Source organism: Podarcis muralis, chromosome 6 (genome assembly GCF_964188315.1).
Source record: "Podarcis muralis chromosome 6, rPodMur119.hap1.1, whole genome shotgun sequence".
NCBI classification, from domain to species: Eukaryota; Metazoa; Chordata; class Lepidosauria; order Squamata; family Lacertidae; genus Podarcis; species Podarcis muralis.
In genome coordinates, this window is record NC_135660.1 from 62,936,902 (window position 1) to 62,963,925 (window position 27,024).

At 40.4% G+C, this 27,024-nt stretch overlaps 1 protein-coding gene across 7 annotated transcripts in view; it reads left to right on the forward strand.

Moving 5' to 3' along the window:
• The window catches only part of EXOC6 (exocyst complex component 6), a 93,096-nt gene that overhangs the window by 26,271 nt on the left and 39,801 nt on the right, over window positions 1–27,024 (forward strand). For 3 of the 7 annotated variants that reach the window (XM_077930432.1, XM_028729781.2, XM_028729784.2), the window contains exons 6-19: window positions 1,992–2,196; window positions 2,533–2,691; window positions 3,882–3,950; window positions 7,021–7,104; window positions 7,210–7,256; window positions 7,929–8,049; window positions 9,552–9,623; window positions 9,883–9,980; window positions 10,557–10,662; window positions 11,698–11,807; window positions 14,320–14,431; window positions 15,162–15,296; window positions 19,136–19,315; window positions 24,705–24,734. In XM_077930432.1, coding sequence (XP_077786558.1) covers window positions 1,992–2,196; window positions 2,533–2,691; window positions 3,882–3,950; window positions 7,021–7,104; window positions 7,210–7,256; window positions 7,929–8,049; window positions 9,552–9,623; window positions 9,883–9,980; window positions 10,557–10,662; window positions 11,698–11,807; window positions 14,320–14,431; window positions 15,162–15,296; window positions 19,136–19,315; window positions 24,705–24,734 — 1,528 coding nt within the window. The remainder of the gene's footprint in view (window positions 1–1,991; window positions 2,197–2,532; window positions 2,692–3,881; window positions 3,951–7,020; window positions 7,105–7,209; window positions 7,257–7,928; window positions 8,050–9,551; window positions 9,624–9,882; window positions 9,981–10,556; window positions 10,663–11,697; window positions 11,808–14,319; window positions 14,432–15,161; window positions 15,297–19,135; window positions 19,316–24,704; window positions 24,735–27,024) is intronic. The other 4 variants (XM_028729783.2, XM_028729785.2, XM_028729782.2 and 1 more) reach the window with 3 other exon arrangements.

A 27,024-nucleotide genomic window follows, 5' to 3' on the forward strand; every position in this document is an offset into this window, starting at 1 on the left:
AAAAAGAAAGAAAAAGTTATTAATTCTTTCTACTACTTATACATTATAAGTGTTTGTTGTTACCCTGTTTAGTATTAATGTAATTGCTCTAATTGTAACTCCTGTGGAGCTGTGCAATAAAGCACAGTGTTACATCTGTCAATTTGGGGTATATATACATATATGTTTGTGTATTTGCATGAAGAATCTGAATGAATTCTGGTGCGAGGTAGTTATGGGTATGAAGGCAACTTATCAAAATGCTAATTTGGCAGCTTCTTAATATTTAGTCCCTGCAAGTCTCTCTCTCTCTCTCTCTCTCTCTCTCTCTCTCTCTCTTGTCTCTTTTTGTCTCTGACACTCTTACAATTGTGACTATTTATTTAAAACTTTTAAACACCTCTCTTCAGCAAAATAAGGGAGGGCATAGCAGGTTACATATTCTAAGCCTGAAGGCAAGGACTATGACATGGCACAAACGGAAAGGGGTTTGACATGGAGAGTAAAAAAAGAAAATGCTGGCACTATTTCTTAGTTACAGAGTTCCTGTAATGACTAGCTCCTAGAAAAATTTCAATGAGAGGAGGAGCAAAAAATTGCTGGTCTTTCTGAAGAGTTGATGGAGAGGTTCTGCAAACCCAACTCTCTCCCTGTCCCACAGCCTGGTTGGATAGTGACTGTAGATGACAGCGGGGGGAGGAGCCTGATCATCATTGCATACGATGGTCACTTCTGCTGATCATGCATTTTTCTTCTATGCCACTGATTAAAAGTTAAGCAATGAAGAGCCAGGGAAAGCATCTCAGCTTGTTAGGCTGCATCTATGCATTATGCATAACCGCAATTCAGCACTCTAGCCAGGAGATTGCACTTCATTTTTTTGCACAACTGCAAACGTTTCACAGATGAAACTATGTACAGTCGTGAGCATGAGTGGGTGGAACTAGGGGCGGAGTCGGGCGATGTGGCCGGCTGGAAAACGGTGGAGCAAACACAACTCAGACTCAAAACGTGACAAAAGAGGAGTGAAGTCTGCAAGCAGACAGCAAGCTCCAGATTGCCAAAGTAGCGAGGCAAGCTGCACACACCACATGGCAATACATGAAATACACGTATATTCACTGCATTGCATTTACATCTTTTTGGAAGCAAAGCAAAGGGATTAGCCCAATCTTTGCCAGCCTGGTACCATCAAGGTGTTTTGAACTGCAACTCCCTCCCTCCCATCAGGAGGGCAACCAAAATGGTCAAAGGCCTGGAAACGATGCCTTATGAGGAACGGCTAAGGGAGCTGGGCATGTTTAGCCTGGAGAAGAGGAGGTTAAGGGGTGATATGATAGCCATGTTCAAATATATAAAAGGATGTCATATAGAGGAGGGAGAAAGGTTGTTTTCTGCTGCTCCAGAGAAGCGGACACGGAGCAATGGATCCAAACTACAAGAAAGAAGATTCCACCTAAACATTAGGAAGAACTTCCTGACAGTAAGAGCTGTTCGACAGTGGAATTTGCTGCCAAGGAGTGTGGTGGAGTCTCCTTCTTTGGAGGTCTTTAAGCAGAGGCTTGACAACCATATGTCAGGAGTGCTCTGATGGTGTTTCCTGCTTGGCAGGGGGTTGGACTCGATGGCCCTTGTGGTCTATTCCAACTCTATGATTCTATGATTCTATGATCAGCCCCATTCAGCACAGCTGATAGGAGTTGTAGTCAAAAACATCTGGAGGGTGCCAGGTTGGCAAAGCCTGCGCTAGCCTAAATAAGCCATTTATGGCCAGGATTCTTAGCAGATATTATAGCTAAGAATGAACAGCAGCTAGAGGGCATATGGTGTAGAACTCTCCACAAAGGTGGCCAAACATGTACTAGGGCAGCTTCTCATCTCCCTCTGCCTCCACATTTGCTCCTTTTGAGATCCTAATCTTATTTGCACGAAACTGCTCAGACTGTTACAGTTTTGTTAGGATTACGTTCAGATGGTAAACAACAACAATAACCCCCCCTTCTTTTCTCCAGATATTATTCTGCTTTAAAGACTATGGAACAGCTAGAAAACTTTTACTTTCCTAGAGTTAGTCAGTACCGGTTTTGTCAGATAATGATTGAAAACCTTCCAAAACTTCGTGAGGAAATTAAAGAGATTTCCATGTCGGATCTGAAGGACTTCCTAGAGAGTATTCGGAAGCATTCGGATAAAATTGGGGAAACAGCGATGAAACAGGTATGTTTGCTGAAATCTAAGCATATTCAAGCTTGACTAAACCAATCATAATTTAGCCTCAATTCATCTGCTTACAAGGCCTTACATGACAAGAGGTGCTATACAAACACCTTCCTTCCCTCCGCACCCCCATGGGTGCCCGACTTGTGCAAACTTTCTCTCACATTTTCAAAACGTAGGAATTGCATGAATCCAACCTGTGTCAGTTAACTCAACTGGAAAATATTTTGGTCTTGTGTGACTTGGCCATTACTTGTCTTTGCTTTCGTAGGACCATAAATGAATTGCATGTGATCTTTTTGTGTGTGTGTTCAATGGCGTGTTTTTCTATTACAGGCACAGCAGCAGAAAACCTTTAATACTGGTCTCCAGAAGCAAAACAATTTCCGTTATGGGAAGAGTCCATATATAAATAATGATGGCATTCCAGAGCCAAGGAATAAAATTGTTTCAAAACAAAACCTTGAAGAGGAAGAGGAAGAACATGAAGATGAGGTATTTCGATCTCAAATAATTTCCCTTCATTTTACTTGTGCTTATTGTTCAGCCTTTAGGAAACAATCTTGAAATAGGTGAAAGTGAATCTTAGAGTCTCTCAGGGGGCTTGTGGTAACCCATTAGACCATCTACCGTATTTTTCGCCCTATAGGATGCACTTTTCCCCCTCCAAAAATGAAGGGGAAATGTGTGTGCATCCTATGGGGCGAATGCAGGCTTTCACTGAAGCCTGGAGAGCGAGAGGCGTCGGTGCGCACTGACCCCTCTGCTCTCCAGGCTTCAGGAAGCTATCCGCAAGCCTTGGGAGCCCAGCCGGAGGGTCCGCCAGGCTCGCAAGGCTTGCGGGCAGCAGCCTGCAGCCCGAAGCACGGGGCACGCCCTGGAGCACGCCCCGTGCTTCGCGCAGATGTCTGCAAGCCTTGCGAGCCCGGCGGGAGTTCCCGCCGGGCTCGCAAGGCTTGTGGATAGCAGCCTGTTCTGGGGGCTGGGGTCGGGGGAAGCTCCGGCTTCCCCGGACCCGCGCCTGGGGGTGGGTAAATAAATTTTTATTTATTTATTCCCCCCCAAAAAACGAGGTGCGCCCTATGGGCCAGTGTGCCCTATAGGGCGAAAAATCCGGTAGCTTTCTTTTCATTTTGAATAGCAATTTTCCACATGAAAAAGCCCTCAGTTTTAAAAAAGCAATTTGCCACATCAAATGGGGTGCGGGGAGAAAGCTGCTGGTTGAGGAAAGTGGTTTTTGGATTATCATTTTTTACAATACTCACTTGTACAAAGTACTGGCACATCTTTTTTGCTGCCCTGGCAGCCATTTTTTGCTGACAGCCATGACACTTTTATCAATATATGAGTTCCAGCACTACATTATTATTATTTACTAAATAAAGAACAGATTATAACCATTATTTTTATCCCATGAGGAAAGAGTGGAGAAATAAGTGCTCACTGAATATTATTCAGGCAATTTTGATTTGACTTCAATATTTGTAGAAGGGAATCATACTTTTATCAGGCCTTTATCTGTCAAGGGCACCTGTACAATTACCAAAATGGCCGATCATGGCAGAGTCTGCCTCCTATCTAAATGCTGGCATCCCATTTGGCTTACTGTTATTAGTTTCTAATGCTCATTTGATTTATGAATGTCATGCTGTAGCTGAATGTGTTTTGCTTCCCCCTTCCTACAGGTTTTGACAGCTCATGATCTGGTAGATTTTTCTCCTGTTTATCGATGCTTGCATATTTACTCAGTTCTGGTACGTATATCATTCTTTTTTTGTGGGGATTTTTAATTTTTACATTCCTCTTATCCTTTTGTCTGTTTTCTTTCTGTGTCTCAAAACTACATGAGTTTTCGTAAGACCATTGCAGCTACCTTAACAGAAATCCACCTGTGTTCTAAAAATAATGTGAGTGTGCTGTTTCTGCCAGACTCTGTTGACATCCTTTAGTTTATATCCATTAATACCTGTACCAGAATTTTTATAAGATTGTGTCGATATATGCACCTTCCATCCAGGGTAGGAATTCATGAGAGATTTCCAGTTTTTGTTATTGGGTGATCAGGAGAGAGAGAACCTGTTTCTTGGTAGCAACAGAGCAATAGTAATTGCTATCCCAACAGAGCATCCTTCGTATCAAATTAATTATGGTTCTTGTGTTGTTTTAGGTAAGAATATGCTCACTGTGTAGGGCAGACATAGGCAAACTCGGCCTTCCAGATGTTTTGGGACTACAACTCCCATCATCCCTAGCTAACAGGACCAGTGGTCAGGGATGATGGGAGTTGTAGTCCCAAAACATCTGGAGGGCCAAGTTTGCCTATTCCTGATGTAGGGTAAAGAGCACATTCCAGCAAATGAGTTAAATATACCTAAATCCAGATGTAATTTCAGTGGGAGAATTAAGCATAAGCTTAAGTCGCTCCCATTGAAAGTGAAAAAGTGAGTGAAAAAGTGTGTGTTCTGTTGGATAGTTGCAAGATCTTGCTCATGTAACTAATTTGACAAATATGACTCATATGGGGGGGCGGGGTGGACCACGAACAACTCAAGTGGCAAAATGGAAACTTTAGAGCTTTCCGAAGATAAAATTGTAACTGGTAGCTTTGATACAGTAAAAATACTGTACTACTGTTGCTGATTAGGCATCACAAGCCTTTTCACTGGTTGGAAACTAGCTTTTGTGTGCTTTCTTTCTTGAATAGTCATGGTGATGGGGAGCAGTGGTCGGGACTGGGACCATGACAGGGGAAGGGATTTAACCCTTTCCCCCCTGCTGTGGAACTGATCTGGACCACCCACCCCCACAGCTGCTATTTACTTTGTGCGTTTAGGAAGAATGCTACTTGAAAAATGCTCCTGCTAGGTAAATACTGTGCTGTATTTGCAATTATGCTACAGTAGTTGTTTCAGAATTACATGTTGCTCTTGGCTGAAGATGAAAACTCACATGGCATGGTAAGTACTTACATACGTAGGTGTCCGTTCACTGAATCTATTTTTAGAGTAATAGAAAGTACTGTATAGTTCTCTTGATCTGATAATGTAAACCACCAGCTTAGTTTACAGATCTTGTATTTTTAAATAATCTTTCAGCTTTGCATTTTGAGAAAGCCATCTGAGTGTAGTGGGTATTTCCATGTCTGCAATTTCTTATTACGGTACCTAATATATCTTTCTGTTTTGAATTTACTAATTAATGGAAACCTAAATAAGTAAGCTAAGCTAACCGCAAGAGTAGTAAAGCTGAACTTGAGCAGTTTAAGAGGGGTTTTTTGTTTTGTTTTTTAAAATTCTGCTTACATGCAAATTACATTAATTTCAGTATATACAGATGAGTCAATTTTTGTTGTGGTTTTTAAGTAGACAGATGGTTCTTTCTGAATGAATCATCACAATAAAAAAGATCTAAATAGATTCTCCCCCCCCCTACATTATGAAGAGCTCTGAGAGTCAGGGGACAATTCCCCCCCCCCCCCATTTCATAGGAAATAGAAACCAATGAAGTATAGAGGGTGGCCATTAAATACGTGCCACAAATAGATGTTTATTTTAAATATTAAATGAAGTCTTAGCAATGTTAATCAAGGAGAGTGAAAAGCACACCAGAAAAAGGTTTGTTCTCATTTTTCTCAAACTGATATTCCACACCACATAACTATACTACTTGAACATACTGAAACTATTAAGGAAGATAATGCCCTTAATAGCAATGCCTACTCTATTTACGGTAGCCCTAATCTGTGTGACATCTTTAAATCTGGGCACGCTATGATGTTTCCAAACCTGAATATAACTATCTAATTAAAATTTAGCATGATGTAAGGGAGAAATAGCTGGTTTCTTTTTCTTTCCTTTCTCTCCTCCCCCCCCCCCCGTCCCGGTCCCACACTTTCAAAACTGCACTTATGCATGATCTGGATAGATTTCGTGAGTGCTGAATTTCTAAAGTACTTTGCAAGAATATGGCTTTGGTGCTAGATTCAGATGGATGAGAACACAACTCTGCTCAATTTATATACCAAAGGATACCCATTTCCTTTTTCACAGTAAAATATAATCAATTCTAACCATGTTGCTGAATAGTAGTAAATCATATTTGGAAACCAAACTTCAAACATCAAAAATGGGTTTATTTAATGCTGTAGGAGCTAGCCTTGATTTCTTGTTACCTGCAGAAAAACAGTCAGTACTTTTGGCCGACCTTTCAACATAGTAACACCCCCACCCCCACTTTACATTTCCAACTAAATTTAAGATTCTTGGCAAAGCATCCTTCAATAAAGTTGATACCCTTCCAAGCCCAAGACATCAGGAATAATTGTCAGCTTTTCATGTTGTTTTAAATTTCATCCACTGGTGGTGGAAACTTAACAGTGAACAAATCCTTGAGAGGCAAGATATTTCCCCCATGGCTTTTGAAATGTCACAAATCAGCGTTGTAAGTTTTCTTATAAATGATGCGAATTGGAAAAGAAAATGTTCTTTTTGTTCTAAGTAAGGAGTCGTTGAATGCCAACTTGCTGTTCAATAGTATTGTCAAAATGAGTTTGTTGAACTAAATGTGAAATTAGGGGTGGGGAACAGGTTCCATCTGGTAGGCTGGATCCTGAACTCCCATCATCTCTAGTGGACCACTTTGACATTTGGGCGGGTCCACACTCCTGTCAGTCACCTGATGTTACAAATGAATGTCTCAAATGAAATGCTTTTGGGTGCATTTAGAGTATTGCCATTCCACAAACGTAACATACATTTTTGTCTGTGTACTTTCACAAGATATTTTTTTTTTAAGATGTATGTATATATTTATTTTCCCCTTTAGGGTGATGCAGAGACATTTGAAAATTACTATAGAAAACAAAGAAGGAAACAAGCAAGACTAGTGTTGCAGCCACAGTCAAACATGGTACTTAATTTTCCTTTTAATGGAGATTGGTCTGTTTTAAAATATTTAACATATTAGATAACTTAAACTGTTTATATTTATATATATTGCGTTCTTTTCTTAAAGCATGAAACGGTGGAAGGTTACAGAAGATACTTCAGTCAGATTGTAGGGTGAGTTCCAAAACATGGATGTCTGTTGCTCTCCTCCTTTATAGGCTTTTCTTTGTGGTAGCTTTTGACTCTTCAGCTTGTTCAGTGTTGATTTGCAGCAATGCTAACTGCATTTTTGCCTAACCTGTTGACTGCTGCCTGCTTCAGATGTTGCCAGATGCCTGGGAGGCAGTGGGGGGGGGGGAGAGAGCAAATAACTCATGCTCAACCTCCATCCCAAAATAGCTTAAGCTTGCTTGAAAGCAAATCTTGTGCTTACTCTCGGAATGGGGTTTCCAGTGCACCCCCCCCCCCCCGTTCTCTTTTCCCTGGCCCCACAGAGAATTGTCACTCTCATCAGTGTATGTGTACCATAAACTCATTGACTGTCTGTTCGGAAAGGAGAAATTGGTTCTGTCCCACAGCCTTGCCCCCACTGGTGGGGTCACAAATTAGCTTTATGACTAGTTACTAGTTTCAAGGCAAATGACAAAGGGTGGCTTTCACCCTCAAGCTGGTTTGTGTAATCCTGTTAAACACCCTCTAGCAGCAAACCCCATAAAAATTGGTGACACTGGTTTAAACCTGTGTGTGTGAGAGACAGAGCAAGAAACAAACAAGAAGCGGGTTGTTGTTTGGCTATTTATGATTTTAACGGCGATTATTCCTCTTAACTATTTTCTATGCGTTCAGTTTTTTTGTAGTAGAAGATCACATTTTACACGTAACCCAAGGCTTGATAACGAGAGCTTACACTGATGAACTTTGGAACATGGCGCTTTCAAAGATTATTGCGGTCCTTAGAACTCATTCGGTAAGTGAGAAGGTGTTGCGAAGATGCCCTTTGGGTTTATTTACTTAAAGAACTTCTGAGTGTGTTTAAAGGAAGGATCATGTCAAAGTAAGGGGGTGGGGAATCCAGGTCCATTATTGGGAGGGTGTTGTGGGTTTTTTTGTAATTAAAAATTGCTCAGATTGGGGGGAGAGCCTGCCAAGCTTTTGTTTGTCCCACCAGTCTCAGGCTGTGAGCCACAGCCCTGGGCTATCTGCATAATCCTTTGCTGATTTACAACTCCCTGGGTCTTCCAAACTGTGGCCTTAGTCCGGGCAGTTTAGAATATGCAGAGTTAATCTGCTGTTATTATTGCAATCCGTCCTAATTAGTTTCAACTGACCTCTTCATTAGATCAGATTGAATTAGTTTAGTGCTGAAAGCAGCACCAGGAAATAGTTCCTAATTATCATTCCAAAACCCCTGTTTCCAAAATAAACTTCACCAGTGGAACCCTTAGAGCTGCCCTCTTTTTTTTTTTTGGTACTTCTGTTGCAACATAGACACAATGCCTTGGATCTCTTTCAGCTACTTGAAACTGGAACAGTGTTGTTAATTTAATACCTCTATTATTTGGTTGAGGGATAATTAATCACTATATAATGTGTGTCATTTAATGCAAAGTTATTTTTGCTCAATTTCCCCAGCTGAATACCTGCATGAGAAAGAGTGGAATAGCTTCAGTTGCTTAGGAGCATTCAAATTTGGGAAACTGCCCTATAATATGAGTCAAGCCATTGGTCCGTCTAGTTCAGTATTGTTTACACTGACTGGCAGCAGTTGTCCAGGGTTTCAGATTTGGGTCTCTCTCAGCCTTACCTGGCGATGCCAGAGATTGAATCTGGGACATTCTGCATGCAAAGCAGATTCTCTAACTGCTGCTGACAGAATGGGACTGTGGCAACCTGTGTGGTGTCCGTTGTGATTAAAAAATAATATTCGCACCACCTCACAAAAATAGTAGTAATAGTATTCATTTATTACCCACTCTTCATCCAAAGATCCCAGGGCACAAAACAACAATATAAAACACAACATTGTTATTTCAAAAGCAAATCCATCAATATAAGTACATTCCAATAATAATAATTATTATTATTATAATTATTATTATTTATTTCCTCAGCCACTCTGAGCGGCTCCCAACAGAATATTAAAAGCACAATAAAACGTCAAACATTAAAAACTTCCCTAAACATAGCTGCCTTCAGTTGTCTTCTGAAAGTCAGGTGGTTGTTTATTTCCTTGACATCTGATGCGAGGGCATTCCAGAGGGCGGGCGCCACTACCGAGAAGGCCCTCTGCCTGGTTCATTCATGCCATTTTGTTGCATGACTGTTTTGTAGATGGATCATTTTGAGCAGTTAGAATAATAGACTCATAGAATTGTAGGGTTGAAAGGGACTGTAAGGGTCATCTACTCCAAGCCTTCCATTGGTTAAAATTTGATTTTTGAAACACAATATGCGGTTTTTACCTTTCAGTCCTATTGCACTGATCCTGATCTTGTTTTGGAGCTGAAGAATCTGATTGTCGTGTTTGCTGACACCTTGCAGGTTGGTGGTAAAATACTTTGTTGTAAGCATTTCATTGGGTGTTCATTTGCAGCCCTTCTGTTGCCCAACTCAATTCAATTCAATGTCTAAACAGTAAGCCAAGGAAATGTATTATTTAAGGACATGTATATACCAAGGATGCCTTTATGTATTGATAGCAGGCATCAACTCTTAAAATTTTGCAGTATCATATTCTCACTTATACTCACTTGCAGCGATAGCATCTTTTAAAATATGTTTTTAAACACTGTTTTCCTAGGGCTACGGGTTTCCTGTGAATAGACTCTTTGATCTTTTATTTGAAATAAGGGACCAGTACAACGAAACGCTGCTTAAAAAATGGGCTGTATTGTTCAGGTTAGTATCACAGAATATGAAGATCCTGTTTCAAAGTAATGTTAACCAGTTTTGGTTGTTCTTTCGATGGCTATATAGTTGCATATATCCAGCCGGGGATTTCACTTAAAGAAAAAAATTCTAGCTCTTTAGAATTATTGTCAAAGTTACAATTGAAAGTGTGTGTGAAATGTGTGAAAGATGGAGCAGGACTACAGTGTTGTACATAGTCTTTGTTTATCTCCATGGCTAACAGAAGCTGTCTAAATTACACAAAATAAACAAATACCTGAAGTCCCACGGGTTTCTATTTCCTACCCTTGGACACTCTGCCTAACAGGCAATCACTTTTAAATAGTGCTGCCTCTGCTTCTATGTATTCCTTCCCACCAGCGGTTCACAGCTGCTCCTGTCCCCAGACTTTGAGCGCTAGCAATTAGATGGTTCAGGAGCAGTCTGTGACACCAGAGCTCAGCACATGCTTAGCTCTCAATGTTGAAAGCCGTAGAAGTGCTTCACTTTGGCTAGATTGTGCCCATATACGTTTGCCGTGTGCTTTAGTATTTATGTTTCTAATATGCTCATTTGATTGCACAGGGATATTTTTGAAGCAGATAATTGCAGCCCAATTCCCGTCTCAAATGAAGAAGAGTACAAAATTGTCATTAGCAAATTTCCCTTTCAAGATCCGGAACTTGATAAGGTAAGAAAACACACACTGTGCAAAAGCACCTGGGGAGGCATTCTGATGATCCTCCAAACCAAGTGCACTCCCTCTTTCCTCTCTTCTATGTGCACATAGAAGAGGAGGCTTCTTCCAGTTAGTGGCAAACCATTGTAATTTTGTCTGAATGCGGCAAACTGGTTTGCTCAAATCCTAGTTTGCCTGCGAGCTAGGATCAATTTTCAATATGTGTCTGGTGTATATGCACAATTTTGTTTTTGAAGTGTATGTATTTCCATCCTGGGACTTTGGGGTGAAGTATAGATACTTAAAATAAATAATAAATAAATATTATTGTCTCAGTGCAGACGTAACCATTAATTAGGGATTAAGGCGAGGACAATGGGATTGTGTGCCTGGGCCCTTCCTCTCAGCTCATCTTCTTTTGTGTGTAGATTTCCTCTTACTACCCAATCCTCTTTTTCAGTCCTTAGGTGTTCTGGGCATTAAGAGAGCAGTACACACTTGTAGAATCCTGTAAAAGGAGAAATAACCTGATGAATTAGTGTGTTGTTTTTTTTAAAAAAGCAAAACTTAACATACTTATAGCCTCCCTCACCTTTTAAAATTCAATTTATACAGCTTGGAATGTATGGGCATATTTGTGGTCCCAACTTGGAGAGATCTGAATACTGTAGCATATTTTTATATGATGAATTGTGTTGTCAGTCTCTTGCGGCCTTGCCCATCAGATGTTAGGAATGGCATGCCTCTCCCTATGCAGAGAGGGGGAAAACTCTTATGGCTATAGAGATATCACAGCCAAATACAGCTTAGCACAGGTACCCCCAACCTTCGGCCCTCCAGATGTTTTGGACTACAATTCCCATAATCCCTGACCACTGGTCCTGTTAGCTAGGGATCATGGGAGTTGTAGGCCAAAACATCTGGAGGGCCACAAGTTGGGGATGCCTAGCTTAGCATATGATATTACAGTCCTTTTCTCCAACCTGCTTAGCTTTAGCCACTTTGAAATGCAGCGTAACATGGCACATATGTGTTTTGTTTCCGCAGCAGGGTTTTCCAAAGAAACTTCCAATGTCTCAGTCAGTGCCTCAGATTTATATCCAGGTCAAAGAATTCATTTATGCAAGCCTTAAGTTTTCAGAGTCACTTCATCGCAGGTAAGCATTTACAAAAGCTGTGTGTGTGTGTGTGTGTGTGTGTGTGTGTAAAAGACACGTAGGACCTATATATATATACAAGAAGAAAGGGTTGGAACTCAGAACACAAGGTGTGCTATCTAAAGGTCCCAGGTTCAATTGTATCCCAGGTAGGTAAAGGTAAGACTGCTCTCCGAAAGCCCTGAGAGCTGCTGTCAGTCAGCATAGGCGATGCTGAGCTAGATGGAGCAATTGCGAATATGGTAAGATGCAGTACAACAATGCATGTATGAAGATGGCTGCGTTACCAGATAAGGAATCTGCAAGTTGCATCAAAATCAAACAGCTGGCAGTCTTCTTGCAGCTAGGGAGCATGTGGGATCATTGCTAGTGTTGCAGCCTGGTTATGAACATATAGAGGTGCTGAAATGTATTAACTAGTATCCGATCAGGTAGCTGTACACAGAACTCCTGTTTCTGACTTTATACTTATTTTGGCTATGCTCTTCAGAAAAAAAGGCAAATACAAAGTATACATTCAAAGCTATGTAATTAACAGGAAATGAAAATATTATCTTAAAAGAGTTCAAAATAAAACATTATGAAGGAGGTCAACCAGAGAATGCACGTTTAAAGCATTTAATGCAACTACAGAATGCACATTTAATGCTGCCAAGTTAACAAAAAAATATCTTGAACATTTCAAAAGAAAACATTACTAAATGAAGTCAAATATAAAATCTACATTTAGAGCAGCACAATTATCAAAAGAACAAAGGATTGTCATAATTATATTGTTTTGAATGTATATTTTACTTCCTTCTGTTACGTTTTCTTCTGTTTTGTTTGATGTTTTAATGTAGGTTGTAAGCCGCTTTGATATTTCGTTCCATAAATATTTAAAGTGGTATAAAAATGAAATGAAAAATAAAAATAAGTATAGAACATATCTGCTGCTGTTGCTGCCAATCCCGCTAGTAGTGGTTCACGGCAGGGAGGCGGCTGCAGAAGCCAGATTTGATGACCTGGGTCTGTGCCACGAAACAGCCAGGATGGACTATGATATGGAAATATGGCTAGCACCAGGCATGTTTTTCTAAATCCTCATGGGATTTTCTGGAATTTGCTCTGTGGGCCATCTCATTGCCATCCCAACGTGGACTATAGGGAAAGTTTTTATGGGCCTGGGAATAGAGCCCTCCACTGTTAGACAGATTGAAACTTTAATGTTGGCTGGTCCCAAGGAAAACAGAGCGGTAGGTCAATGTGAACTGGGAAGCAAAATCCTTTCCACATTAGTAGCAAAGTTAGTTTTGTGAAACCCATAGCATCGTATTCAACCATGTCAGTTCCAAAGTGACTAAGAAATGCCACAACGTACTCTCTTCTCTTATGGTAAAGGTAAAGGGACCCCTGACCATTAGGTCCAGTTGTGGCCGACTCTGGGGTTGCGGCGCTCATCTCGCTTTATTGGCTGAGGGAGCCGGCGTACAGCTTCCGGGTCATGTGGCCAGCATGACTAAGCTGCTTCTGGCGAACCAGAGCAGCACACGGAAATGCCGTTTACCTTCCTGCCTATTTATCTACTCTCATTTTGACGTGCTTTCGAACTGCTGGGTTGGCAGGAGCAGGGACTGAGCAACGGGAGCTCACCCCATCGCGGGGATTCGAACCGCCGACCCTCTGATCGGCAAGTCCTAGTCTCTGTGGTTTAACCCACAGCGCCACCCATGTCCCTTCTCTTATGGTAACCCTGAGTAATATACCATACCATGTTGGTGAAAAGCTGACCTACTTGGGGCACATAATGAGTCAGCCTCCACCTGGAAAAGTAGGGGTGTGAAGGGCAGAAGATCGTCCAATGCTATTCATGGAGACAGATACAATTTGGGAAAGTTGGGGCAAACCTGAGTAGCTTCTGTATGTCTCCTTGTTAGGGACCACCTTTATTCTCTCTCCCCCCCTCCCCCATCCTTCAGCATTACATTTTACTTTAAGAACCATTCAAAATAGTAAGACATTCAGGTTCTAATAGATGGGAGAAATTCATTACAAAAATTCATTATAAAAAAAGGCTTCCATTTAAGCCAGTCTGAAAAATATTGCTTGGTTCTAACTGGATAAAATGTGCTGTTCCCTTTTGCTTTCAGAAATCTGGAAGCTATTTCCAGTTTGTCATCAAGCTTTGTGCACTGTTGACAACTGTAAATTGCTCTCCCTTCACACATACTGAACTAATAAATAAGACTTCTGGGTCCTCATCTCTAACCAGGAACTATTAAAATATGCAGATGATTACTCTTTCCCAATGATGCTATGGACATAGTTCAAGTTTTTCATAAATGCATATCTTAAAAGTTTGTTAAACTGTTAACAAAGCAGTTGCTTGACTGATGGCCTGTCCTCTATTGGAGCTGAACAGATTTCTACTTGGTTATCCGGGAAGGGAGAAAAAAGGCTGCACAATTATTTTAAAGTTTCATCAGTGGTTTAATCATTCGTTTTCAAACCATCTTAAATTTTTGCATTTCAGTTCAACAGAGATAGATGATATGCTTAGAAAATCGACAAATTTGCTGCTGACTCGAACTTTAAGCAGTTGTTTACAGAACCTCATAAAAAAGCCTCACATAGGTTTGACGGAGGTAAGTTTTGAAATGCATGCTTCAGTGTTCTGGGTGCTCTTGTGCATAGTTCTCTGATTCTTCAGACTTTCCCTAAGAGCCGTGCATGTCCACCAAAGCTTCTCAACTAGAAGCTCCTGAAAGGGAACATGCCCACCAGTATAACTATTGGGTTCACCCAGGATAATGGTGGCACTTAACAAGCCCAGAAAGTTATCACCACCCTGCATGAATTGTGATGGATGCATTGTCCTCTCCAAGAAATGGGAATTCTGTAGTTGGCACAATGTAGTGGCACCCGCCCTGTGGAACGCCCTCTCACCAGATGTCAAAGAGAAGAACAACTACCAGACTTTTAGAAGACATCTGAAGGCAGCCCTGTTTAGGGAAGCTTTTAATGTTTAATAGACCACTGTATTTTAATATTTTGTTGGAAGCCACCCAGAGTGGCTGGGGAAACACAGCCAGATGGGTGGGGTATAAATAATAAATTATTATTATTAGTAGTAGTAGTAGTAGATAATGTATTAGATAATCGTTAGTAGATAATAGTAGGTTCTCTGAAGGTGGAAAATTTGCTTCTTGTAGCAATCCATTTACAACCTTGTAGCTTTTGCTAATAAGCATTCTGAATAATCTCCTTTAAATTAGTTGTGTCTCTTCTGCTATAGTCGATTCAAGTTCGGTTGTGCATTGCAAATGTATTTTATCAGAATTTGTTCCTTTTCTGTGTTTTCTGTTGTTGTTAAAGCTGGTGCAAATTATCATAAACACAACACATTTGGAACAAGCTTGTAAATACCTTGAGGACTTTATAACCAACATTACAAATATTTCACAAGAAACTCTCCATACTGCAAGACTCTATGGTCTATCGACGTTTAAGGTATGCAAAGAGTTACCATCTTTTGGTTAACATTTTTAAATACATAGGTCCCAACCAGGGAAGACAATTATTCTTTTCTGGGTATAGCTTGGTTTAGTTCTCTGTTTTGGGAGGCAGGTTATGAATGTAACAGCCAGGCAGTGGCGTAGCGTGGGGGGTGCAGGGGGTGCCAGCCACACCGGGCGCAACATCTGGGGTTAGGGCAAATCCACGGGTTAGGGGGCGCAAATCCACAGGTTAGGGGGCGCAAATCCACGGGTTAGGGGGCGCAAATTACTTGCCTTGCCCCGGGTGCTGACAACCCACGCTACGCCGCTGCAGCCAGGAATGTGTAACTCCACCAAAAATATTATGCAACACTACTGAGGCCTTAGTTCATTATTATTGTGGGGCAGATGTCATTGTTTTTCGATGGTTGTCTTAATTTAAATTGGCATAATCTCATTAAAGTTAATCCATGATGAACTTTGTGCCATATAGGTCTTGATGGGGTCATATTGGGAAGGAGGCAAAACTGGAACATGTTTGTGCCCAATATTGTCAAAGCTACACCTACATATTTCTCAAACTTGACCATACATGTTGGTAGTTATCTCAGACTGTTTTTAATTAGCAAAAGCATGCCATTGTTTCCCAAGGAAACACATGTGAAAGAATGTTTTAATCAGGTTGCCTGGCTAGAATTATTGCACTGGCATCACATGCCTTCCATACATCATTGCGGTCCTTTAGATTTGCCCTCTTCTCTGGAAGTTTGAAAGCCACAAACAAACTTCTTCTGCCATTAGGGCTTGGAATAAGAAGCAGTTTCTCATTCCTTGTATGCTAAGGTTACCAGATTTTTTTCAATGTGGAGTGGTAATGTAAAGCGTAGCATAGGTTCAAAGTTGATTCATTTAGTCCTATAAATTTGTTGCATTTTGTAAAATAAGTGACAAACACACAAAAACAGGCATTGGTTGGTTCCATGACAGCTATATCTTCCATTTCAAATAATTGCCTTATTGTGTATACACCCAAATGCGACAGGATTTCACAGACCAACAAACTAAACAGGATTATTCCTACTGAGGCTAGTTCTGTCTTCGGTACTTTTAATTTTGTAACTAAATCTTAAAATAAACCTATCAAATTCCAATGTTAATCTCTGTTGTCAAGGTTAACGGAGGACATAAGCAGGATAAAGGCATGCTCAAAGGAATTAATACCATGCTCCTGAATTTTCAGCCTTGGGAACACTTAATTTGAGGAGTTGCACTGTTATGAATTTTATAACCAGGGCAAATGGCAAAGATGACGTTTTCCATGGGTGCGTGATCTTCCTACGGGATTTGCTGCATTGTAGCTTTGATCCCATGGGTTGGTTCTGTTGAACCACATTTTATGAACTTCCAAACAGAACCTTATTTTCATATATATAACAGAATCATAGAACTGCAGAGTTGGAAGGGACTTCAGGGACCATCTAGTCTAACCCCCTACAACTAGAGCATCATACATGACATACAGCCATCCAGCCTTTGCTTAGCAGGGCACTGGAGAAATCCTCAGAATCCTACTGATTGCTGTAGCTGCTTAATACAAATATTTATTATAACTGTTTCTTACTGGGAATCTGCCACGCATAAAAATAGTGGCTGTCTCTGCAGCTGTGTGTCTCATCCACCCCCAAATAGAAAAGGATACACATGGCAAACTTCCTTTGGGCCATCAGGGAATCCAGCAGCACAGGACTCAACATTACTAGACCTGGGCCTGGAATTAGAGTGGTGGCAGGTGCAGGGCAGAATTGGTAAAATTGTACCTGCTGAAAGGAAGCAGGCACTGCCTTCTTCTCTTCAGATGATGCAAGGAGCTGTCAGGCGAGACTGCTTTCAATAAGCTAATGGACTCTTCTTTTCTATGATCATTGAGAAAAGGTTTGTTCATGGATGGAGGGGTTACCCCTTTGCGGCTGAAAAGATTTCAGAGCTATTCTTCCCTCCCATGGATCCTGTTTTTTTGGGTTTGATGCAGAGAGAAGGTAGATGAAAGAGAAGAGAGTCTTTGGCTCTCCCTTCCCATCCTCCTGACAGTCATCAGTTTTCACTCTTTTGCTCAGACAAATTCATTATGTTTTCCCCTGTGCCATGTTTAATGTTGACGTTAGGACTAGGAAGATCAACAGGCCATAGGAACAGGGCACATGTTACTGCAGCACTGGTGGGCGGTAAGGAAATTTTACCATCAAGAAAGATTCGTTAGTGGGCGTTAGGTATAAAAAGGTTGACTACCACGGTCTAGAAGTTGGTTGAGTGGAACTCTGGAACCCAAAGACAGTTTTAGTGAAAGTTTTAATGGATATTCCATGTGAAACCAGTAGTAGCAACAGCTGTTTTTTGTTCCTGTGTCAGATAAAAATGTCTGTCCCCCTCGTTATTATGTTCTGTGAGAGTTCACAGTTTGCCGCCTATGTGTATGCTGCATCTTGTGTATACTCAAGAAAGGAATGTACTAGCCTGTCTTCTGTGCTTTGGCTTAACCTTTTCTTTCTTTCTATTTTCACTCTGGGATTAAGTAGAAGTATTAATGAAGGGCCTCTATATCAAGCTATATGCACATTATCTAATTGTCTGTGGGGCCATGCTGTGACTGTCATTTGCTGTATCTAAGCTCCTGGAACAAAACAAAACAAAAATCCAAAATTAATTGCAAACAAAGCCCAGCCAGGTTATAAAGGCATATCCCTTTGTAGATTCTTTCCCCCACCTCCTGCTCTCTATATTACTAAAAACGTATTATTTTTACCTCAGAGAATCACACCAATACATACGCTTCACTTGTGATGGAAAATCCTTTTTTTATTAATCCTTGTGTACCTTCTTATGGAAAGCTGAATACATCTCATCAGACTAGCTATCCTGCCGTTTGGCATGCTCTGCTCTTGTTAACTTCATCTCCTGGAGGCAAATTGTATCAGTCTTAATATGTTTAAAAAAAATAACTTGGATTTCTCTCTTGGCATTCTGTTTTGTTTTTTTTAAAATGATACACCTTATGCAAAATAGTGTTATGTGACTTCTTATAGCAGAAGGCTCGTAGATTTCAAATTTATTGCTTTCCAGTGTCTTTTTTTAAAAAAAATTATTAGTGAAGTGTCTAGATGCTCTACATAAATAACTATAGCAATCCAGATTTAGTCTAAAATACATCCTTACCAATAACAATATACAGTTGTGTATTATTTGCAGTTTATCATTCCAAAACATTAAAAACGTGAAACAATTACCGTCCTCTCACAAAGTTTGTCAGTTTAATCAAATTAAACATAAGGAGAGCCCTGCTGGATTAGGCTGCCCTAATGCAACATCCTATTCCCGCAGTAGCTATCCGGATGCCCAGGGAAAATCGGACTGCAAAAGCACTTTCCTCACAAACCATGTGTTTGTTTGGGCCCTGGGTGTGAGAGCCAAGGTGCATGTGCAGAGTCCTGGCTGAGAGCAAGCAGGCTGAGAGGGGAAGGGTGTCAGAAGAAAAAACCAAAACCAGTCTCTCTATATTAGTAATATGTATTAATGTTACATTTATATATGAAACGATGGCACGTTTTTGTAATGTTTGTTGTTCCTTGAGTTGCCTGTTTTATTTTTCTCTTCACAGCAGAGGGATAGCATGTTTCTATGCTGTGAACAGAAAAATAAAACAGTGGTTTAGACATGGACTCCATAGATAGATAGGTCTGGATTACAATAACAATGATTGGCCCCCCCTCACTTCTTGACCCTCATTTGCTACATTTGAAGAAACTATCTCTAGGATATTAAAACTTCAGCATACTTCTGTTGTTCCCCACTCCCCAGGATGCGAGACATGCTGCTGAAGGAGAAATTTATACCAAACTTAACCAAAAGATTGATGAGTTCATCCAGCTTGCTGACTATGATTGGACAATGAGTGAGCCAGATGGAAGAGCCAGTGGCTATTTAATGGATCTTATTAATTTCTTGAGGAGCACCTTTCAGGTTTTCACTCACTTGCCTGTAAGTATACAAATTGCAAGTAATTGCAGGTTTTATTTGTAATACAGTCTAAGGGTGCGAATGACACACATGGTGGAAGAAACAACAGTCCTGGGACCTGTATCAAACTTGCTTCGATCACAGATAGACCCACTTCAGAAATGGGCCGAACTCTTGAAAAAAGAGTTCAGCATTGCAGGATTGGGTCTTGCTTAGTCTCAGGATTATGCATTCCCCACCTTCTCTGGTCTGACCACTGGAGAGTACCAGAAGTTTCTGCTTTCTATTTGCAATTAGTCATAATTAAGCACACTGTCTGTTTACAGGGAAAGTGCAAACCCAAGGCTTGTTGTGGTTTGTTTTCATCTTAGCAGGGCCACTGTGATATTCTAAGCAGAATTTGGTCCACTCCCTCCTTTCCCTTGCCAGAATTAACCATGCTGTAGTGTTTCATCTGCATTGGAGCTAACCAGAATTTGCTTTATCCGGAATTAGCAAATGAGATTCCAGTCCTGCCTGCTTCTTCTTTTTCTCTCTCTTTTTCTTTTAAAGAGCCCTGGCTAATGTTAATCATGGTGCCAGTGCCAACATTATTCTATGCCACAGCTAACAATGAAACTGCAACCTTGCCGTATTTCATTTGAATCCACAACAGTGGTGAAATAAAGCTTGGTTCTTGTTTTCTTCTTTTAAAGAAATTCATTTATAAATGCACCGTAAACCAATGCTTATTCACATATAATTGCTAGAAGATAAGAGAACCAATAATAATTCCTTACATCATTGGGGGAAAACACTGCATGTTATGAAAATTCTCATTCCAGAAGTTCATAAACATTGACTGCTTTTCTATAAATCTGTTGATTTGAGGTTTATAATAACTTGCTGTGAGATGAGTTGTTTTGTTTATAAAAATATTAATCTGCTGCTCCCTCATATAAAGTATCAAGGTGGTGTCCAACGGTATATACAAATAAAATAAACTATAGGATAGCATAAAACCAGCACAATATCCCATATTGTGAATGGTTTTGCAGGTGAAATAGCTACTGCACAATTAAGTTCTTTTAAAAATGGACGTTTGCACACAATAATGTTTTCTACATTTTGTTCTTCCATTGCCTACCTTGCTACAACAGGAAAGTGTTTAGTGTTTACAGAGCTTTTGGGAAACATGGTGTAATACGACTGTAACACCGCAACACAGGTTTTAGATAGAAGATTTTAAACTTTTCCCCTGAATCTTTCATTTTGTTTTGTTTTTTAAATTGTACCCAGACTAGATTTTTTTAAAAAGTTTTAAACTATGCTGAAAACCACTTTGAGTTTCTTCCCCCTAAAATATAAGAAGTGTGTAAACTGTTGTTATCAAGTCAAATATTCCTTTGCTTCAAGTATGTGGTCATTGTCTATTTTATGTTCTAGTTGTTATTTTGGCTGCTTATTAATTGGCTGGTTATATTTATGAAAATAAATATAAGTTAACCTGCTCGAGTTCGACTTAAATTTTATTTCATTGAAGGCAATGGACTCCTTATATTACAGGAGTGCTTCAAGAATAAAAATTATGTCTGGTCTCTGCGATCCATCCCGTCCCGTACAACTTGTTTTCTTGTTTTGTGTGAGAGTGTTTTACACTTTATCTAGACGGTACTGAATCAAAGAAGTTAAGCTGGAAAACTTCTGAGATTCATTCGAAATCTATAATTCTGTGCTATGCTCTGGCACAGTGCAAACATGTTAGATTTCCTCAGTGGCTTGTGTTTGGCTGCATTAGCAAGTGACAGAGACTAGACTTGATACATTTAACCAATGTGATTCACCATGGCCATGTTTGTACTAGGAGTTTCCCAGAAGCTGGCCTTTCTCCAGATGTTTACTGACACATGTTCAACCATGGCTAGCCTGCAGATGTTGTGCAATAGAAGAGAAGTCACTATGTCAAATATCAGGTTGTAGCTGAATGCACTTTAGTAGGGATTGAGAGAGACAAGGGCAGTTGAGAAGGAGGAGACGGATGCTGGACAGTTCCTTCTAAGAATTATTTGGCAGGCCTTGCCTGGATCTTCACATGCAGCAAGATTATAGACAGTCACTTTACATCACATTGCTGTGTTAAGAAAGCTAGCTCATGAGGATTCACAGTTCTGTTCCAGGCCTTTGCCTGCTGTGCTGATTTTCAATTTGCAGGGAGTTTCCAGATGTATTCTGGACTGGCATACCATGCTGAAGGTATGAAGGAGGGTTGCCTTCTTGAAAAGATGGGGGTAGCAAGACTTGGTTCCAAGAGAAGCAGGATTTCAATTCATGGAAAGGCTTGGCTGACTAGATCAATGAGAAGCCTTAGGTGAAGGTCTTGACATTTGGTTGGTAAGTAAAGGAAATTTTACTTACAACATCATTCGTATACTGCCCAATGAACAATGTCTTCGGGTGGCTAACAATAGAAGTTTAAAGCCATGAAAACAGGGAGAGCTCTAAAAATCATACAGTGAGAAATCAACTGCATTAGGAAACCAAATAAATAAATAAATGGAAACCTATAGCAGGAAAACATACATTAGTGCTCCAGAGTGCAAAAAGAAAGATCTTAAAATGCCTGTAAAAACAAAAAGGCCTTCATCTGCCACTGAAAAGACTTAGGTGCTGGGTGAGTTTTACATCTGAAGCAACTGTGTGTGTACAGAGGGGTGGGGGCAAATCTATATCTCTTGAGAAGTTTTTGTTTGGGAGTTGATGGGGTGGGGTGAAGTTTCCTTTAGAAAAAAATCTTCTCCCCACCCCGCCAAAAATCAAGCAAACAAAAACACCCTCCTGCAGAGATGCTGATAGAAGCCAAGTTTGTAGACAGCATCCATGCCATGCTCTGCACTTCCCAGGTAGTTGCAGGTAGGGGGAAAGCTTCTTTTATTGCTGAGAGACGGAGTGACCATATGATGTTGCTCTAGCTGAATCAGATAATTGGTTCATCTAGTCCACCTGTGACTGTCCACGACTCTCCAGGGTCTGCAAGTGCCCATTGCCTCCTAATCTGGAAAGTGGGATTCGTAGGTTGTTATCAATGGGGTTATCAGAGAAATAAAGGTGGCTTTGGCTTAGTGCAGGAGTGGCCAAACTTTGTTGGTCCAATAGGCTCCAATTGGTAGCTTCTCGGTGTGTCTGATTTATGCTAAAAGCAGCCTGGGTTTGCATTTAATGCCAATTTTCAACAGCTGTGAATGTAAGCTGCTCTTGTGAAGGAACAATTTGGGAGTATTTTCTAAGATTCCCAATTGTTCCTTTACTATTCTGCACCCGACGTCATATGCCGTCAGGTGAGTGACAGGTAGGCTTGGCATGGGGGAAATGGACTTGCAGGCCAAATTGAGAAGCCTGGCAGGCCTAATTTAGCCCATGTGGTGGACATTCCCCACTTATTCAGTAGGGAAATGTATCTTAAACTATTAAATACTATGTTCATTGAAACTTGAAGCAAGTGTGTTTCTAGGATCAGATTGTAAGTTCCTAGGCCACATGGCTGTAGGGGAAATCTCCCCATATATATGCCACTTCTGTAGGGTTGTAGTAGTTATGAGTTTGTAGCGTCCTTAGTGAACACAATATATTATGCAGCCATGTTCTTTGACTTGTGCCTGGCTACATCTTTACTATAGAACACAACCAGAAGCATAACCATGAAGTGACCTGACATGGTCTCGTTGGACAACAGATTCCGGAGGAGTCTTTCTCCAGCATTTCTATAATATCATTTTTCAAGCAAGTGTCACTTATATACTTTTGACTTCAGGGATGAAAACATCTAAAACAGACACTAATGTAGAGGCAGCAATGCAAGGTGTGTGTGTTTTACATATGCCTGTGAAAGCCTTTTAGTCATAAGTGTGTAGCTTGGTCAGTTTCTTAATATCTTAGCACCTTTTCACGTACAATGAATAGATTTGATCCAGTTTAGCTAGTCTGTGGATGGAAATGCTCCTTCCATATATGGAAGGTACTGAGATCCAGTAGAGTAGAATAGGAGCCACTGACTTTTTTGGAAACTGGAGAAACTGTGGTTGGCACTACACACAGATCCACTGCAATGAAGTACACATCAACTTAATGCTTCTTTTGAGGCTAATTTTGGTCAAGGGAGTGGATTCCATGCACACCAGGAGAGGCTTCTCTGGGCACATGAGTGCCTGGAGTGGAGATTTCCTGCCTAAGGAAGCCAGGCAGGTGATCTTTCCTGACCCCCCCTTCCCATTGCTGCTCCCTATTCCATCTCTCACACTGCTCTGGAGGCTGCAAAGGAAAGGAAGACTAGGTGAAGTTTGTCTCCCGATCTTCTTCCTCCAGAATGAGTGGAACACTACTGAGCACAACTCTGACTCCAGCCTCATAGCGTTTAACTATAAAGTACATCTGCAGCCCACAATAAAGCTATCTTGTCTTTACTATGAGATCTCTGCACAATTATCCTTATTGCTTGTAGCTACTGTGGTGTCATCTGGTTGCTAGATATGTTTCTTTAGCTTCGTTTCCCTAAAAGTGTCTTTGTATTATATTTGTCTGTGTTGCCACTTGATAGCAACAGCATTGTTGTTGTTTTTTAGGGCAGGGTTTTTTTTTGGTATTTGTACTGAAAACAAGACTTTTTACATTTCTGATCCATTTAACGGATGGATGTATTTATTTTTAAATACTGTCTGTTACTATTCCTTACACATATTTTTAGGAAAGTAGCAAAATAACAGATTGATGATGGCTGCGATGTAACATTTCCCCCATGTGTGAGCTGAAAGCACTTCTCCATTCACACAGACAAGGGTTGATGCTTCCTTCTGTCATTGGCTTCTCATGACTCAAGGGATGCTGCTCTGGAGAAGCACTGATCTTGGAGAACAACATTTTGCCGGGGCGAGGGGCGTTACAGGGATCTGCTGCTGCTATAAAGGGGCATCCCAGAAGCCCCAGTACACAGTAGTAGACCATCTGCAGAGAGTTGGATTAATCCAAGGAGTTTTGAAATTATATGTTCCCAAAGCTCTTCAAATAGCACTTGAAACGAAATCTACCCAGCCTGTCTGCCGGAAAATACTGCTTATGCAGGATATTTTATTTCTCTGGCTTCTAGCACGGTGCTGTGTATTAATTCATTACACTTTCAGAATATCACTTAAAAATTGTGTCTATTTGGCTCTTACAGCTGCAAACAGAAGACTAATTTGGCTGAACCATGGCAGATCAATCTCGAATAATAATTTTGAACCATTCCCATCTTCAGGAAAGAAAGCCTATTGGCAGACATTATTTATTTTCTCAAGAGCCCTCCCCTACCCCCTCTGACTGCTACCAAATGCAATTTAATGTTGACAGTGCATTTTTATTTTTTGTTTTGTTTTGATTGCCTTACTGGTTTCCTTCTCAGAATAACAACAATGACCATGCAGCTATGTCGGTAAGTAGATGCAAGCTGAAGAAAAGCATGCACATGGAAAACTTAAACTATGAACTGCCTGCAGGCTTATTGCTTCAATTCTGAGTGACTTTATTTAAAACCCCTCTATTTATACCGATCTGACTCTATACTAAATTGTGTAGCTGCATGCAGAATCCAAGTTGAAGACTAACCTTGGTTTTTGGACATCAAGGCAGAAGGAACCTTTTAAAGCCTCATAGAAACATGATAGGGCATGTGTTGCATCTGAAATGAGATCATTCAAAGGAGACCATAAGACCTCTTGGATGGGAGGTCAGGTGTCAGAATGCAGCTATGGGGATGTGCATACGAAATAAGGTTAAAATGGCTAGATAGTGGCTGAGAATAAAGAGCTGGTGAAAGTTTTAGACAGTCTCTTTCAAAAACATACTTTTTGAAGTGAGGAGAATGTCTGCACCCAAATGTATTTCTTAAAAGATGATGGATTGCTTTAAAAGATTCATGCCCCAATTATTTTCAGGTCACCGACTCATTTTGAGTAGTTTACTTTGGTCCAACATAAATATTTGCATTATAATGAATAACTGCTACTTTCAGATTTGCTAGCGATTGGAAAGCTTCCTCCTTTATTATTTTTTTAAAAGGCTGATGGAGAATTGTGTTCTACTCATTTACCCACAGGACACTTTCCCCACTTTATAAAGATTTTGCATCAACACTTCAGTAGAAAAAGTATGCGACAAACGAGATATGATGATCATGTTAGTTCCATGCGTGTTGTGCTATAAGCATAAATAGTTGCAAGGGATCAACTCATTCCACGCCCCCTTCCACTGTGACTTCTGACTTCCTGAAGACAAATTTAGAGGAAGATAAAAATGCTTAAAGATATTGTTGCAGATAATGCTGGGGGTAAAAAACTCATGAAAGTATTGATAACATGAAAGGTAATTCTGGCTGACAGTCATGATGGCAGCCATAAGGAAATCTGATGTCCTAAGTGCAAAGCAGTCCCCCAAATGGCTACCATATGGCAGCCATGCCTTCTCCAGTTATCTCTAGATAACACAATATTTCATTTGCTGGTCAGGGCTGCTTCATGCATGAAAACTATAACATGAGCAGATCCCAGTTATACATCATAAAGCTTCACTTGTCTGAAGCATACATATGTATTTTATTTCAATGCATATTCACCATTAAAGCATGTTGCAAAGCTGCATTTGGTTGTCTCTCTTTAAAATAGCATATTGGTATGTGGAGTATAGTTTGAAACCTTATATCCATCTCAGCGGAATATTTATCCTTCAGTCACGTATTGATAATTCTTACCATTCATGATCTTCAATCTAGTTGAAAAAAGTGTGCCTCTAAGTCGTTGCTTCTGTTGTTTGATTCAAATTTTATTCAGTTGTTCATGCAAATCTGTTCCACCCTACTCTCTGCCCCTGTTCTAATTTCTGTACATTTAAAACATGTAGAAAGAATGCAGGGTGTGTCCTAACTTGCTTAGAGAGGACAACTGGAAAAATGCCCTCTGACACTAATGTATTTCCTGGATATTGAGACCCATCTCTAAAACAGCAGATAGAGGCACTGAAGGGATGGGTGTTTTCCAGTGACTTAGTCATGTTAGTCTGTTGCAATGAAAACGAGTCTTCTTTTACCTTATAGACTACAGAAAGGCGATATAGCATAAGCTGTCATGAACTACAGTCCCCATGATCACATGCAACAGGATTAATGTATGGAAGAAGTCCAGGCTTACTTACAACCACCTTCCAGCTGTACTGGTGATAGTTGTGAACATAGGGAATTGCTTTGTACAGCATCAAGCCACTGGTCTACCTAGCTCAGAACTACATTGACTTGCAGTGGCTCTACAGGGTTTCAGATGAGGAGATTCTGCAAATACTTCTATCAATGAAGAATGGGAAAATATTATTAGATTGTTTATTTATTATTTCTCCACTAAGAAAAAAGAAATTGGGTCGTTTTCCCAACATTGCAGAGGAAGTCAATATGCCGGTGTTAGAAACTGATCTTCAACTGATTTCCTAGCAGCCTTATCCATTTTCTCAAGTAAAACTTACAGTCACCTTGATTTGCTAAGAGCTAATTGGCCTTATCTTTCCAGAGCCATTTGGCTCCCCCTGGCTCTGCTAAGGATTTTGCTGTTATGTGTTTGCTTTCACCTTGGAGTTCCTCAGAAAAAAATATTTGCAGATGCTTTAATTTAACTGTTAGCAATGGTGGAGGTAACACAAATGAGGTGAACAACTGAGTTAACGTAATCCAATTCTTGTGT